This window comes from Vombatus ursinus, unplaced genomic scaffold (genome assembly GCF_900497805.2).
Source record: "Vombatus ursinus unplaced genomic scaffold, bare-nosed wombat genome assembly UNPS02014807.1, whole genome shotgun sequence".
In the NCBI taxonomy this organism is placed as follows: Eukaryota; Metazoa; Chordata; class Mammalia; order Diprotodontia; family Vombatidae; genus Vombatus; species Vombatus ursinus.
The window spans coordinates 43,723,887-43,739,425 of record NW_020954585.1 but is presented as its reverse complement, the minus strand read 5'-3'; the positions used below and the strand labels follow the sequence as shown (position 1 = coordinate 43,739,425).

Sequence of the window (15,539 nt, the reverse complement as noted above, 5' to 3'; positions counted from 1 at the left end):
GGGCAACTCTGTGTCCTCTATACCAGTAGTGTCAAACTTAAATAGAAAGGGGCCGCTAACCTGTCCATAAGGATCCCTGTAGGCTGCATAACAACTTGGAAAACCACATATTAACATTATCTGTATTCTATTATATTGTGATTTATTTTGTTAAATATATTCCTCAATAACATTCTAATCTGGTTCAGGCCGCATTTTGCAATGTAGAGACCCATAGGCCATGTGTTTGGCACCTGCACTTTACCCTGCTGCTTCTCAGCATGCTTATGTACAGATATGTTCTCACTCAGTAGAATGTTAGGCCAGGAGCCCCTTTGGTTTGGTTTTGTATCCCTAACTACTAGCACAGGGTCTGGCCCATAATGTAATAAATGCTTATTGGTTGATTTATAAATTTTGGTGATGTTGGTATATCAAATTGTTTTTTCTTGATAGCTCAAGGTCTTTATCTTTGCCACTTGCTGTCTTTGGCATTTGACATTTTAAAGCTTATAGTTTAAATATTATGTTTCTTTGTATTTTAAGCTTGGGAGTTCTCTTTGGTAACAGTTTGTGAATTTTATCAATCTATACTTAACCCTGAGCTTTCAGTACTTCTGAGCAATTTTCACATTATTTTCTGAATTATGATTTTCAAGCTTTTTAGATCATCGTTATTTTTCTGATAGACCTATGATCCTTAAGTTATCTCTGCACAGCCTGTCTTCACAGTCACTTAGGCTTATTCATATTTCTTCAAATGTTGATAAGTTTGCTTCTGTTCTATTAAATTTTCTTCATGGTCTGTGAGTTTTAGTTTTAAATTTGCTATTCACCCACCTCCCCCACCCCCATTTTTTTTTTGTAAGAAAAAAGTTAAAAGAATAGCAGATTTGAAACTAAACTCATTTGACTTGTTTTGGAGACATTCTCCACCGAGTGGTCTTAATTGTCTATGCTCTCATTTATCTTACTGATTTTCATTTTTGAGAGCTCTGATTTCTACCTTAGTTTCCATTCTCTTTTTGATTTTTATGTCCTTTATTTTTATTTCCTATTTGAACCATTCTGTGGTTTCTTTTTGGTTTATTGTTTTGGGGTCTTGTATAATTCATTTGCTTTCTTTTTCATTTGGAGTTTGGGGGTTTGCCCTTCATCGTTGCATAATTTTTCCTTTTTTTATTCTATCTTATCTTTTTCTGGCTTATCTATTCACTTCCCTTATTTCTTTAAACCTCATTGCTAGTATATCTGCTGAGAGTTTCTTTTACAGCCTTCTTGCTGTGCACCGCCTTGATTCTGATCAGTGCCATGTCTGACTCCTGTACTTTGTTTCCTCCATTGCATCACTTTCCAGGCTGCTGAGACTGACCAGCATCTATGGCCTGCTTGGTTTATGAGGGTGGTCCGTACAGTGTACAAGCTCTGTGGGGAAAGGGCCACAACTAGGTCAGTGCCTCCCTGATCCACACTGTGGAAGTCCCATACCCTCTGCCTAGCTCTGCCCTTTCCATTTCATAAATGTTCAGCCTTTCTTTTGTTGGGCTGGATGAGTTCAGTACTCCCTTCCTGTTAATATGAGGGATGTGGTGGGGTTCAGACCTGCTCACGGCCAGGGAAGGCAAAGCTTGAAACACAAGCCTGTTGAATTGTTCATTGTAAGTGGTTAAGGTCAGTGGGAATGTGCTGCTGTGCATCTTGCCATTTTTATTTCAGACAGTTTTACCTTGTGTGGCAGAATTCCTTTCTTTTCTTCTTGCTGCAATTATAATTACTTTTATTTAGTGTATTTTTTTTTATTTTGAGGTTTTGCAGTGAGAAAGTTATAAAAGGTATCAAAAAAATCTTAATGCAGTTTAAAATTATTAAAGCTTCAAACTTGCATTTAGACTTTTGGGACACCCTCTCCAAAGACCCTCCTCCTCCTTTACTCGAACATCCTACCGTTTGAAGGTGCTCTTCCTTATATAAGCAAATTATCAGCAAATTGTTTTTCAGAGTGGTTGGGGATTAGGGACTTTGATAGAGGCAGTATCTGCTGAAACCTGAAAAAGACCTCATGTTTTTCAGATCTAAAGGAATAACATCAACAGTTTGGACAATATAATTAACACGGTACTATCAAGTCTGTCATTTACTAGCTGTGTAACTGGTAGTAAATTACTTGTTTTCTATGGGCCTCATTTTCCTCATCTGTAAGGCCCTTTCTGGCTTTAATATTCCACAGAACTAACCAGAGGTCAAGTTGCCATCATTCTGTCTGCCTAAGAGTATAAGTGTCTAGATTGTAAGAAATAGCTCAAGGCTTGAGATGGGACACAGAGAATTCCTTAGATCAGGGCTGTTCATGGACACTGGCTTCCTGAACTTGTTATAAAATAGCAATGCCTGGGCATTGAGCACACCTACTTACATTTAGATATTATTTCTAATAGTGTTTTAAACTTGGTTTATATTCTGAATCTTAACCTTAAGTATGCAGCTACAATTCACATTTAAATAAGATACCCTTGAATGGGCACAAACCTAAACCTGTTTAAGGGTTTCCGATTTCCTACTCCATCCCATTCTGCCTCCTACTGGTTAAGACCTATTAATGAGATGCTGGTTCTTTGAGCTCCTGAGCACTTATGATGAAAGAAATAAAGTATATTTAATGATTGCTAACAATGCTTCTTTACTCATGCCTCTATTTCCATGTTTATTATTCTTCAATAGAATTTTCTTCTTTAAAAAAAAAATTCTGTGTTTAAAAGGCCATAATTTCCTTTCCTTTATAAATGAAGATGCATCTGTAATATTAGTAGATACAGTCTGAGCAGACTGCTAACCTTTTCATAGTATTTTGATTGGATGGGTTTTCTCTTTCCATAACTGAACAACCAGTTATTTGACAGAGTGCTTAATAGATTTCTTTCATCATAATGAAGCCTCGCCTCATCTCTATAAAGTAAAATCTGCTGCTAGGTCTGATGTCTGCAGTGGAGTCCTTAGAGAGTGCTATTGGTTAAAATGACCAGTGTGCTCTAAGACTAATTGCACAGAGCTATGCTATAGACAAGTTTTATTGCTGCAGTTTCTTGAATTATGTTGAATAGCAGCAGCATCAGCAGATTTCAGTTTCCACTCAAGTGCTCTAGCACCACTGTCATTCTTGCTGGCATCTTTTCTCTATTGATCTTTTTTATAAAGAGAAAGCTTTTTTTTTTTTTTTTTTTTTTTTTTTGCATTGTCTGGCTGTGGAGATGCTGTTTCCCATTGAACAAAGAATAGTGCATTGGAAGAAATCTCTGTGAGGCAAGTGAGCAGTAGTCAGGGGTCATCATAAAAATGGTGAATTTTTCTTGTTTCTGATTTTTTTCCTACTGTATACCTTTAAATAAAACATTTTCTTTTATTATGCCTTTCTCTTTGAATAATGAATAAAAGAGATGGGAAAAGATTTTGTTGTTGTTAAGGTCTAATCAAATCCTGAAATAATTGTCTTCTCTACCCACAGTAATAGGATAGGCTTTTGGGCTGGTGCATATTTTATTTCATATCATGAAGAGTATTTCATCAAATTCTAGCACATGATTTTGGTAGTGATAATAGTCCTGTAGGTTTCTCTGTTTGTTTGGTCAGTGAGTTTTGCATAAATGGGGAAGACAACTCATTTTTGAAATGTTTTAAGCAAAACCTCACTTGAATGTGTGGCATTGTCCACATTTGAAGAGACAGATTTTTGCCAGCCTCAGCCCCAGTGGCAGGAAGCAAATATTATAATCCATGTTAACTGTTTAAAATTTATTCTTGAGTCTAACATTGCCTTTCAAGTATAACTCCTTAACTCTTTTGTTTATGGAATGTTTGTATTGGTGCGTTTATTTCCAGTTTTTCTTTACTCAGGGTCTGAGGTCTTTAAACAGCAGAAATTTTACAATAAGTGAGTCATGCTGTAAAGATTCCTCTCTACCTTAGATACCTGTGTAGGTCCATTTGGCTAATTATTACATTAATATATTGTTGGCAAGTAAATGTTGGAGAGAAGTTGACAGCTTCACTTGTACTTGGTCTGCTCTCACTGTGTCACAATTCATCACCAGGCTTATCTGCTTCAAAAACAGGAGATCAGAGGTGGGAGGGAAAGGCTATCTCAATCATGCTTAAAATGTCCAGTATTTTCCATTCTTGCAAGCTGTGTCTTCATTTTGATTTAATGTTTAAAGGAAATTGAACCATTTTCATCAGCAAACTAACTTCCTTAAAAACTCAGGAGTGTAGTATATTTTTTTTTCTTTTTGGTGTGTTTTGAGTGCAAAGTATAATATTTATTCACAATAAGTTTTTCTTTTCTTTGAGCAGTTTTACTCTGGGCACCGATCTCCTCACATTCCATATAGGTTATTGCACCTGGTATGGACGCATGCACGACATTTAGCAGGGTACGAGCAACAGGATGCACACGAGTTCCTCATTGCTGCATTAGATGTGCTGCACAGACACTGCAAAGGTAAGGGCCTGGCTGGCAACTCATTCCATCTCATTCATTGCTTCTGATAGCGGTTCAAAGAAGGGAATTTTCCTCAAGCTGGAGGAAAGGAGAAGGAAGAGAGAAAGCTTGGATGAAGTATGTGACTGATTAGGAATTTGTATGTAAAGAATATTTCCTTCCTTTGCATTTACAAACCATGAAATCGATTCAAGTAATTTTTACTTTATGACCAAGACAAATATCTTAACTACCTAGGGGAGGATTTCCCCTTACCAGAAGAAAAAAAGAAGGGAGAGAGAAATCTGTAGAAGTCTTAGTCAAATGGAACAACTTTGTAGTTGATATTTTGAAATTTCTTATTTAAATATTTTTCTCTTTTTGAAAATAGTTCAGCTGCTCCTTCCTGCTGCCCCCTCCTGTGCACATGCATATAAAGCTAGCACATTGGTTTTACAACACCAGTTTGCCTTTTCACATTGTCCTAAGTCAGTTTGACTCAAGAGAGTTAGATTAGCTGTACTTTTTAAGCTTTATACCTTGCTTTTATTCACACGCCAGTGTCATAGTACACTACCCAAAGTAGATAATCCAAGGGCTCTGGCTCTTCTTTGGGGCAGCTCTGTCTGGGTATCATGACTTGACATTGTGGGCTTCTTCCTGACTCGCCCACTAAAGCAGCTCTGGTTCAGAATCAGCTTAATATTTATGGAGTTTGTAATTTAGACATGATTTGGTTCAGCCATTTTTCTGGGTTTAACTCAGTAAGGATAAAACTTAATTTTTTTTTTTAAAAAACACAAATTGAAATGCTTTCTTTGTTCCACTGAGAGGCTTCCAATCCATCAACCATTCAGAACATCAGGATCAGTCAGTCATCTCGCATTTACTAAACACATGCTACTTAGCAGCCATTGTGCTAGGCACTGGGGAAACAAGTACAAAGAATGAAGCAATTTAAGAAAAACAAAAGCAATCCCCAGAAAGGTAAAACAAATTAGGATTAAATGTTTTTTGCCTGCAAACACAGGAGTTTAGAGTTCTTGACTCTTCTTCTGGCTTTAGTAGATGCTGCACAACATCAGAACAATATCAGAAGTTAAGCTGCCAGCATGGTTTTGGTGTCAGCGATGCCATCAGCTGCAAAGGTAGCAGCCAGGATCGTGAACTTAGCCAGATCCTTTCAGTTCATTTTCACACCAACCAAAATGTATTTAGTGTTGATGCAGGAAATTCTGGTTTGCAGTGTCAAAAGATGGAAATTGCTGGTAATTCCTGATGCAGAGTGTGAAACTATAACATCATAGAGGCTAATAGTGCGAAGGACAGAGCCCATTGATGTCAGGAGTTATGTGAAGCCTTGTTCCTCAAGGGCAGTTCTTTCTTACTATTGGAAACCACTAAATGTAGGTGCTATGCAAAAGTGCAATAAGAATAAGTCATTCCAAAAATTTCTCCATTCTGCAATCAAGCCATGCTGAAGAGTCAGGCGGCATTCGGTGTGAGGCTCACAGTGGTCAGGTCTCAAGCCAAATACCATCCTCCTTTGTTCAGGAGTCTCTGTTGCTGGGCATCATTATACTTCTACTGCCCATTAAGGTTAAAGAGTCTTCTATCATAGACCCTTAATCTATTGCTTTTTTACAAAGCATTTCAAAAATTTCAAGAATCTCTTGCATAAAACCTGCGTGGCTTAATTTGATAGAAGTAAGAAACATTCCCTTCTCTTCTGCAGCAAGGTGTACATCACTTCTTTGTTTCTCTGGAATGACAAAGACTACGTAGAAGCATAGATCAGTTGGCCTTTGGGAATCTTTTTTCAAGCTTCTGTTTCTCATTCTATAATTACTACAAAATAGTGAATCAAAAAAAAAAAAGACAGCACCAACCCAAGTGTTGAGAAACAACCAAGGAAGATGATTGATAAACCATTTTAAAGCATAAGACATAAGTAATTGATCTTTAAGAATAAAGTCTTTGTGTCAAATGCTTCATTCAAGAGTTAACTGAAGGAGGGAAAAATCTATACCTAAATTAAAGCTGCTCTGATGGAAGCAAAGTATGCTGTCATCCAGATGTGGACACTAGCCCCGGACTGGGGTGTTTACAATAGTTAAATCCTTGAAGGACGTTCTGCAGATACACTGAGGATTTCTGAAGGTATATACATATGTAATGATTACTACTGAGAGGGAGCTCTTAAGAAAGGTACTCCTGTGGAAAGGATGGCTAAATAGAGTGCTTTGCATGTGATAGACCTTTGATTGGGAGGAAGCATGATCTAGAAGGAGCCCTGTATTTGGAGTCAGAGGATCTGAATTCGGACTGCTTAATTCTGCTTAATTGCTGAGTAACTGTAGATGCATATTTATAGTGCAAAAGGACCTTAGAGGCCATCTGATCTAACCCCCTTATTTTACAGAGGAGGCAGAGTGTCATCCAGGTAGCATCTGAGGCAGAATGTGCACTCTTTCTGATATTTCATGATCAGCACTCTGGGGGCTATCTCCAGTTGTCCTGATCTATATCTTGCCACTGGACCCAGATGGCTCTGGAGGAGATAGTGAGGCTGGTGACTTTGCACAGCTCTCCCTCACTGAAATACAGTTCGCTTGCAAGTCATTGCATCACCTTCCTGATGTCATGGTCCTCATTGAGAATGAAGGATAAACTACAGCAACAATAACAGGCTAGCACTCCTGTGCCCTGTGCCACTGGGGAGTTGAAAGGAGAAAGAAGTCACAGAGACCACATGGTATAATAGGAGGAAGGAGAGATGATTTTGGAGTCAGAAGATCTGTATTCAAATGCCAGTTCATTTGCTGTGTATGCCACTGATTCATGGTGTGTAATTTAACCTTTCTGCAAAATTGGAATAACAGCAATAATAGCTGTTGTTTATACAGCACTTTAAGGTTCACAAAGTGCCTTATATTCATTATCTCGTTTGATGATGCTTGAGCTGTCTCCCTTGCAGAGGTATGTGTGACCCTGAAAACCAAGTTGAAAGGAATGGGAAATGTTCCTGAAAGGAAAGGAAGTGGGACTTCTGTGAGAGGGAAAATAGAGAATCTGAAGTGGTAGAAATGAATTGTCAAAAGCATTAGAGTATGGAGTAATGTCACACAGAGGAGGAAGTGAAGGAAAAGGATGAATAAACATTTGGACCTAAAAGTTAAATGTGTAGTTCTTCCTGAAGCTGGATGATCTGAGGAGGAGTGGCTGCTTATCCTCCAAGAAATGATAAAATAGAAGCACAGAATCTCTCAGATGAGGGGTCATAGTCATGATTAGTAACTGCCTGCTCAGCAGTACTAAGCCAGCTACTGACCCAGTGGAACAATAGAGAGAACTGTTGTATTCTCAGGATGTGTATTCACAACATAGCAGGAATTCCCAACACTTACCCCAAAAAAAAGATAACTCCTACCCTCTTCAGATAGGCACAAATGAGACTGCCAAAAGGAGCTTTAAAAGTATTGCCACAGCCTTAGGCAAGAAACTAAAGACCTCAGGGGCCTTGGCTGTGTTTTCCTTGCTAGTCCCCACTGATGACCAGAGATGCAGAAGAGAAGAGTTGATTTGGGAAGGAAATAACTGGCTAAGAAGATAGGGTTCTCATAATGGCCTCATGGCTTAAAACATAGACATAACAGGCTCCTCACCAGAGATGGAATATGCCTAACTAGAGTCTTGCTAATCTAATCAAGTGCTCCTATCTGGAATATTGTGTTTAGTTTGGGGCAATATAATTTAAGAAGGACATTGATAAACTGAAAGCATCCAGAGAAGGGCAACAGGAGGGGCCTTGGGGCCACGTCATTATAAGGAGTTATTGAAGGAACTGAGTATGTTTATGCTGGAGAAGAAAAGACTCATGCCTAAAAATTTTAAAAAAAAAATTTTTTAAGGAGTGTCAATTTAAAAAAAAGAAAAGAAAAGATTTAGAAACATCTGAATGGGTCCTCACGTGAAAGAGGCTCACGTGAAACCTTCAGTGGTTCAGTCTGACCCCAGAAGACAAAACAAGGAGCAATAAGTACAAGTTACGAAGAGGCTAATTTTAGGTTTGATATCATGAAAAACTTCCTAAAAATTGGCGTCATCCAAAAGTGTGATGGTTTGCCCCTGGAAATTGTGACTTTACTCTTTTTGGAAGTCCTGAATAAGAGATTGGATGACTACTTGTAGGTTAGGTTATGGTAGGGATCCCTTCTGGTCATGAATGAGATTAGATGACTCCCTTTCAAGTCCAAAATACAGTAATATGTCAGATACTTTATAAACTATAAAGAAATATGTAAATGTCAACTGTTTTTTTCTTTTTGGGAAACTATATAATTCAAAATTATTGGATCATATAGAGAGGAGAGATATTTTAGAGGAAAAAAAACGTTGAGTACCTTAGGACAAGGGTCATGGGATTTAGAACTGGAACAAACCATAAAAATTATAGGCTATTAAGGAGTTATTAAAGGAACTGCATATGTTTATCCTTGTGAAGAAAAAACTCAGACAAGTTTGCCAGAGACAAATTTATGAAAATTAAATAATTCTAAGAATCTTGACTGACCCAGTCCAACGTGACACAAGTTCATATTGCCTTTGAAAAATTTCTGTGACCCAAACCACTCCCATTCACAATTTATAGTATTCGTCAAACAAAAAGCAAAATTCCAAAATAAAATAAAACATAGTTACAAAGTTCATGTAATAGTTCTAGTCATCAAAAAGAACAATATACATTGTGGAGAATTGTTTTCCTAAGACCTTTTAATCCTTCTTTCACTCCCACTAAAGATTTTCCCGTTTTTTTAACTGGTCAAAGATGGGCTCAAGATACTTCTCTTACTTGAATTCATCAAAGTGGATTTTAGTCTGAACAATTTCAGGTAGGATTCCTTTATGCATTGATTATGCCTCTCTCTTTAGAACCTGGCTGGGCCTTCGATAAGAATGAATCAAATAAGACTCTAGACTGGGACACTCTTCTCCTTGACATTAAGTTGTCTGTTCTGAAAGAAAACTAATTAATCTTTCGTGAGGGTGAGACCAAGGACTTTAGGCTAAAATACTGTTAAAATATTCTCTAAATATTCCAAAAGAGGGAGGAAAGGCAGCTTAGGATCCTTCCACATGTCACAGACTGGTAGCTGGAAAGGAAATTTGAGGCAATATGGTCCAACTCCCTCATTTTACAAGCGGGTAATTAAGTGACCTGAGATTTGAAGTCAGGGCCTGTGTATATTCATAACTCTTTCCACTGTACCAAAGATTACTTTATCCAGCCCCCCATTTTACAAGTGAGGAAAGTGAGGCCCAGAGAATTTTAGGGTTAAGTTCATACAAGTAATACATAGGACTATGATTCAAACTTGAACCATTTGACATTAAATCTAGTGCTTTTTCCATTACACCACATAGCCTTCTAATAAATTGTTCAAATTGAATTACTCCATGTACACAATTATTTTTGAGAACAGCTGGTGGATTTTCTTTTCACAAGAGATGTGAACTTCACTCCTACTTAGCATAGACCACGATTTTTCTTGTCTCTGGTAACCTTTATTGTGTGCATCTCAAGATCTGAAGTAAGACTTCGTAGAAGATTATCACGGAATATGTTTGTTAATATTTGCTCTTAAATGTTATTTATAAATAAGTTGTAGGTATGACAAAAACTGTAAAAGAAATAATACGGAAATGTAGCACTACAGGTAGTTAAAGGAAGGGGGGAAAAGCACATCGTTTGCTCTTTTTGGAAATGGTGTAAACACCTGTGAGATTCTAGGAGAGTAGAAGCAGCAGAAGTATGTGGCTGGTTAATAAACTTTAGTCAAGATGCAGATATTATAAATGAATGAGAACGTAAGTGAAAATGCAGGCATAGTTTTTCAATCTGCCAAACCAAGAAGCAAGTTGATTGAATTTTATCTGGCATACATGAGTGCTAGTGAGTTTGTACAGGAAATAGAGCTAGGTGGGGTATCAGAAAGGGTTCTACAAAGGATGGAAATCTTGAGCTTTGAAGAAGGCAGTTAATACAACTCAGTTGATAATACAAGTGACTAGAGTCTATTTCATTAAAACCAATAGAGCTAGTAAATTTGGTGGCCTCATGTAGATTAAATTCCAGGATGAAGATAACAAAGCATCTGCTTTAATGAAATAACTGTTCCAGTGATAGAAATTCCAGTAAATGAAATGACAGTATCAACAATATGGGCTGACAGGGTCTGTGCTTCAGGCCTAAAGTTAAACCTATTTCAAATACCATTTCCTAATTTTTCCTTTCCATTTAGTCACAAGTGTTGCAATCAAAATGTGCTGGCAGCCTCACCAAACAGCATGTAATTCTGGGTTTGTGGTCACACGGAACCAGAGAATATACATTTACTCTGTCAGTCTGTTTGATACTGCCATAGATGGCGTGTTAACATTTCCAAGACATATTCGAAATTAACAGACATCTGAGTATAGTCACCATATTTCCCTGGTCCTTAGTTTCCTCATGGGTAAAGTGAAGGAGTGAGATTAGATGACCTCTATCTACATTCCCTTTCAAACCTAAATCTATGATCCCATGATCCTTGCAAATATCTGCCTTTGAGAGAAAAAAGGGAATTTTGAATTCAATCTGTTGCTTTAAAATACTTATTAAATTGAATTGTTGAACCAACTTGATCTTGGTAAAGTTTAATTTTTACATTGGCATTTTCCCAGTGCGTAATCTGTTAGATAATATTGACCACAATAATTGAGGTTATTTGGACAGCATATATTTAAGGTATGTATTCGTGAAATATATGTAGGTCTGTAATTATTACAAATGGCATCTGCTTTTTCCAAATTCAAATAACAGTCAACAATAAACATTGTTCAATAAGAATTACCTCTCCAGTTTAGTCTCTGGGACCATTAGCCCCTTACCCCATCCCACCCCAGTTAAATGTGAATTGTCTAATAGGTGTGTTTTTTCTTTCTAGTTTAATAGGATAAACTGATTATTTGTTATTGTTCCCATTCAAACTAAGTAACCCCATCCAAGAGAGTCTTCTGGCCTTTTTTATGTACTACTTAAGAACTTGAAAGAAGTTGATAAAATAAGCTAGAAATACTGAATGTAGTGAAACTTAACTTAGGAGATTGTCTTTCTTGGAAGAATACCTTCCAGAAATTTAGCCTGTATTTTCCTACCCCATATTATAGATTCTGAACTGTTGTCAAGGATTCATATTGAAATACCACCTCTGGGAGAAGAGCATCTTTAGCAGGGAACAGAAGCTTAAGGGTTAGGTTCACTGTATAATAAAATAACTCATGGTAATTTATAGTTTTCAAAAAAAACCATAACCTCTATCCTCCTACTTGGTTTTCTGTTATATACTAACAGATATGAATAGGTGATAGAATGCTTTTTAATTCTGCTTCTTCCTTCCTACCAGATGTTGGGGGGCGGGGAATGCCCTTCTGTTTATGAACAAGCTTGTAGCATAGTCTTTTGAGACCCCCTTATCACTGAGCCTAATTGACTTGTGTAATTGAAAAGGGAATGATTTTATTCTCATGTGGAAATAAATGGCGGTCTATTATGGAAATCTCGCAGGGACCTGCCTAAGGCCAACGTTCTCCTCTGTGTTGGCCGTTCTACAAACGTGAGTGTGGTGATTAAGGCAGAGTGCTGGGACAAGGTGTGGAAATGAACGTCAAATGTAGGAATGATGGTTATTTGTCTGTTGGCTACACTTTAAGCAAAGGTGAATTGTAATACAATTTTAGAATCCTTTTGAAATCATAGTGCTTCTGTATCACAAGTTGTCATTTTAAAAGTGAACTGAGTGATTTGGTGTCAGGGTTAGAGATCTTGTCAGGAATAGGACATAGGCTGTCATTTTAGAACTGAACTTTCCAGATCAGAAGCTCATCTACTTCTGGCAAAACAATGGCTTCATTCAGGGGGAAGAAGGTTACTTGAAAAGGGAAAGTAAGATTAAATTTTTAATGCCCCCTTTTTAAAAATCAACATTTTGGTTATATGTAAATAAATAAACCCTGTTTCCTTCAGTTTAGTAATAAACAAAGAATCAAAATGCCTGAAAGAATTGTCTTGCTTTTTTTTTGTCTTTATAGTTCAGTTTCTTTTGGAAGAGTTTCTTCAGTTCCCACACTGCCAAGTGCATAGTAGGCACTTAAATGCTTGTTAATTGATTTGAGGAAAATACTAGGCAAATATTTTTTTATTTTGTATAATTTCTAGTAGTATCAAGTTTATTCACTGCCTGTTAGCTTTTTAGCTTGAAAAGTTCTTTAATCTCAAAATCTTTTCATATCCTCTAGGGAATTTCTTATATCTATTTTAGCTGTTAAGGGCATTGGCTCTAATAAGAAATACCCTAATTAGATTAGTTATTATATAAATAAAAATGGGGACTAATTTTTCTAATCTTTTAAGATTTTTATTTTTTACAAAAGTTACTAAACTGTGTATACACTTTGATCCGACTATACCATTATTAGACTTACACCCCAATGATATCTAAGAAAGAGGAAAACGACCTGTATATACAAAAATATTTATAGCAACTCTTTTTATAGTAACTTAAAATGGGAAATTTACAGTCAAATGAATTGTGGTATGTGAATGTAATGGAATATTACTGTGCCATAAGAAATGACAAAAAGGACTGTTTGGGAGGAAGCTAAGATGAACGACCTGTGAAATTAAAAGAAATTAAAAGAACAGTTTGCACAATTTGCAACATTATAAAGAAAGACAACTTTGAAAGACTTTAGAGTTCTGATTAATAAAGTGTTAAACCATGGCTTAATGGAGACTGACAAGGAATCCCCATGCACCTCCTATCAGAGAGATGATAGGCTTAAAATCCAGAATCAGACGTACATGTTTAGATCTGGCCTATGTGAAAATCTGTTTTGATGGACTACACATGCTTTTTGTGAGGGTTTTTGTGTTTTGTTTTGTTTTTTTTATTTTATTGGGGGGGAGGGTAGGTAGGGAGAGGTGGTACACGTTTGTAAAAAAATAAAATTTTTTAAAGCTTTTTTTATAAAAAAAATTTACCTTTTTAAAAAATTGTGAAAGAAAATTACCTTACTTATAACCTTGACCTTGAACACCTTTAGCAATTGTATGCTAATTACAAGGTAGCTCTTTTCATTGCCGGATGGCTTTGTCAGATGCATCTTCCTTAAATGAAGCCATCTTCTGCTTCATTATAACTTCAGTTAAGCCTTTACCCCCTTCTCTAAATGACATTCTTTCCGATATTTGAAGGTAGTTATTGTGTCTTGTTCTTAGCCCTTTCTAATCTACGCAAAACATAAAAATTAGAATCTTAAGAGTGAGAGGGGCCTTGGACATCTTCTGGTTCGATGCTTTCATTTCACAGCTGAGAAGAGAGTCCTAGACACGAAAAGCCACTTGCCAGACTAGTGTACCCAGGAGTAGAAGTCGAGTCTCCCGATTCCTTGTGGGCTGGTTTTTCTCTACTATTATGTTGCTTTCTCCTTTCCTTATTGGAATTATACATACCTTTTACCATCTTTTTTTTTCAGCCTCTTCTAGAAGCACCCTTCTTTACCAGGCCTTTGTTAAAACTTAGCTCCCAAAATTAAACAAAATACTCCAAATGGAGTCTGGTATTTAACAGAGCAGGCCAGCCAGGTGGCCCAGTAGATAGAGTGCCAGGCCTTGAGTCATGAAGACTCATCTTCCTTAGTTCAAATGTGACCTCGGACAAATACTTACTAGCTGTGTGACCCTGGCCAGGTCACTTAACCCAGATTGCCTCAGTTTCTTCATCTGTAAAATGAGCTGGAAAAGGAAATGGCAAACTACTCCAGTATCTGGGAAGAAAACCCCAAGTGGGCTCATGAAAAGTCAGACGTAACTGATTATAACTGGACTGTCACTTTTGTGATGTAGACACTATTATAAGATTGTGTTAGGTTTTTTAAAACAGTTGTATTGCCCTACCTTATTAATACTTAAATGCTGCTGAAATTATTTTAGACATGGAGAACATGAATGCTCATTAAAATGTTTCATTTCACTGAATCAACATGTTCAGTTACCCTCTGATCCAATATATATGTTTTATTTAAGTATATACCTTTCTCTACTACACAGGTTAATTCTAAATACTGTTTATATGGTTTCCCCTCCAACACACACCACCTAGGAAGTAAGTCACGATGACAGAGAAAGAGAAATTTGACTGTTACATGCTTCTTAATGGTATTTTTCCTTAATCCTTTTTATTTTTGTGTCAAGTGAAGGAAGCAAAAGGTAAAATAATCTGATGTGAATTTTTTAGAGAGTGGGGGGTAGGGCTCAATTTTCTTAGCAAATTTCATGGCTAAGTATGACTGCATTCTAGCAACAAAGCCAGTAGTATTGGTCCCTGATGATCATTAAAACTATTTATCAATCAAGAATTTATCAAGTGCCTACTAAATGCTGTATGCTATGCTAGGCCTGTGTATATAAGATAAAAATTAAATCACCCCTGCCCTCAAGGAGTTTACCTTCTATCCTAGGGGTATCATCATAGTATATCATCTATTGGAAATCTACATAGACCTTGCTTTAGCAGCTTATGAAACATTTTACACTGTAATCAGGCTTATGAGAGTTAGTAGTATGTAATCTATCTGAGAGTTTGTGAACTGTGAAAGACTTTAACGCATTTGAATGTGCACCAAACAAAATACTAAGAGCCTGCCTTGGCTATTGTGGTATGTGACTGCTTACGTGAGGTTGCCAGAAAAATCAGTAATGGAAAACTGCATACACTCAAAAACCTTCTTTAATAGAACTTCACTATAGAACAGTATTTGGAATAAAGCAAATATTTTGGACTTCATCCAAGGGAATATGGTTATGAAGTATTCAGAAGATTAGGTTACTATACCTATAAGATGGTTCTAAAACCATAACCTTAGAAAGTAGCTATATCATGAGTCACCTATGTGTTTAAAGTAATCTAATTATGTGAGCTTGGGTAGTTTTAAAGTTTAGCTTAATTAAGAAATTTAAGGAAACATTCAAGTCCCAAATACCATGAAC

At 36.8% G+C, this 15,539-nt stretch overlaps 1 protein-coding gene across 3 annotated transcripts in view; it reads left to right on the top strand.

Annotated features, from left to right (window-relative positions):
* USP22 (ubiquitin specific peptidase 22) overlaps nucleotides 1-15,539 on the top strand; it is a 259,738-nt gene that overhangs the window by 218,616 nt on the left and 25,583 nt on the right. For all 3 annotated transcript variants that reach the window (XM_027874837.1, XM_027874838.1, XM_027874839.1), the window contains one exon: nucleotides 4,324-4,471. In XM_027874837.1, coding sequence (XP_027730638.1) covers nucleotides 4,324-4,471 — 148 coding nt within the window. The remainder of the gene's footprint in view (nucleotides 1-4,323; nucleotides 4,472-15,539) is intronic.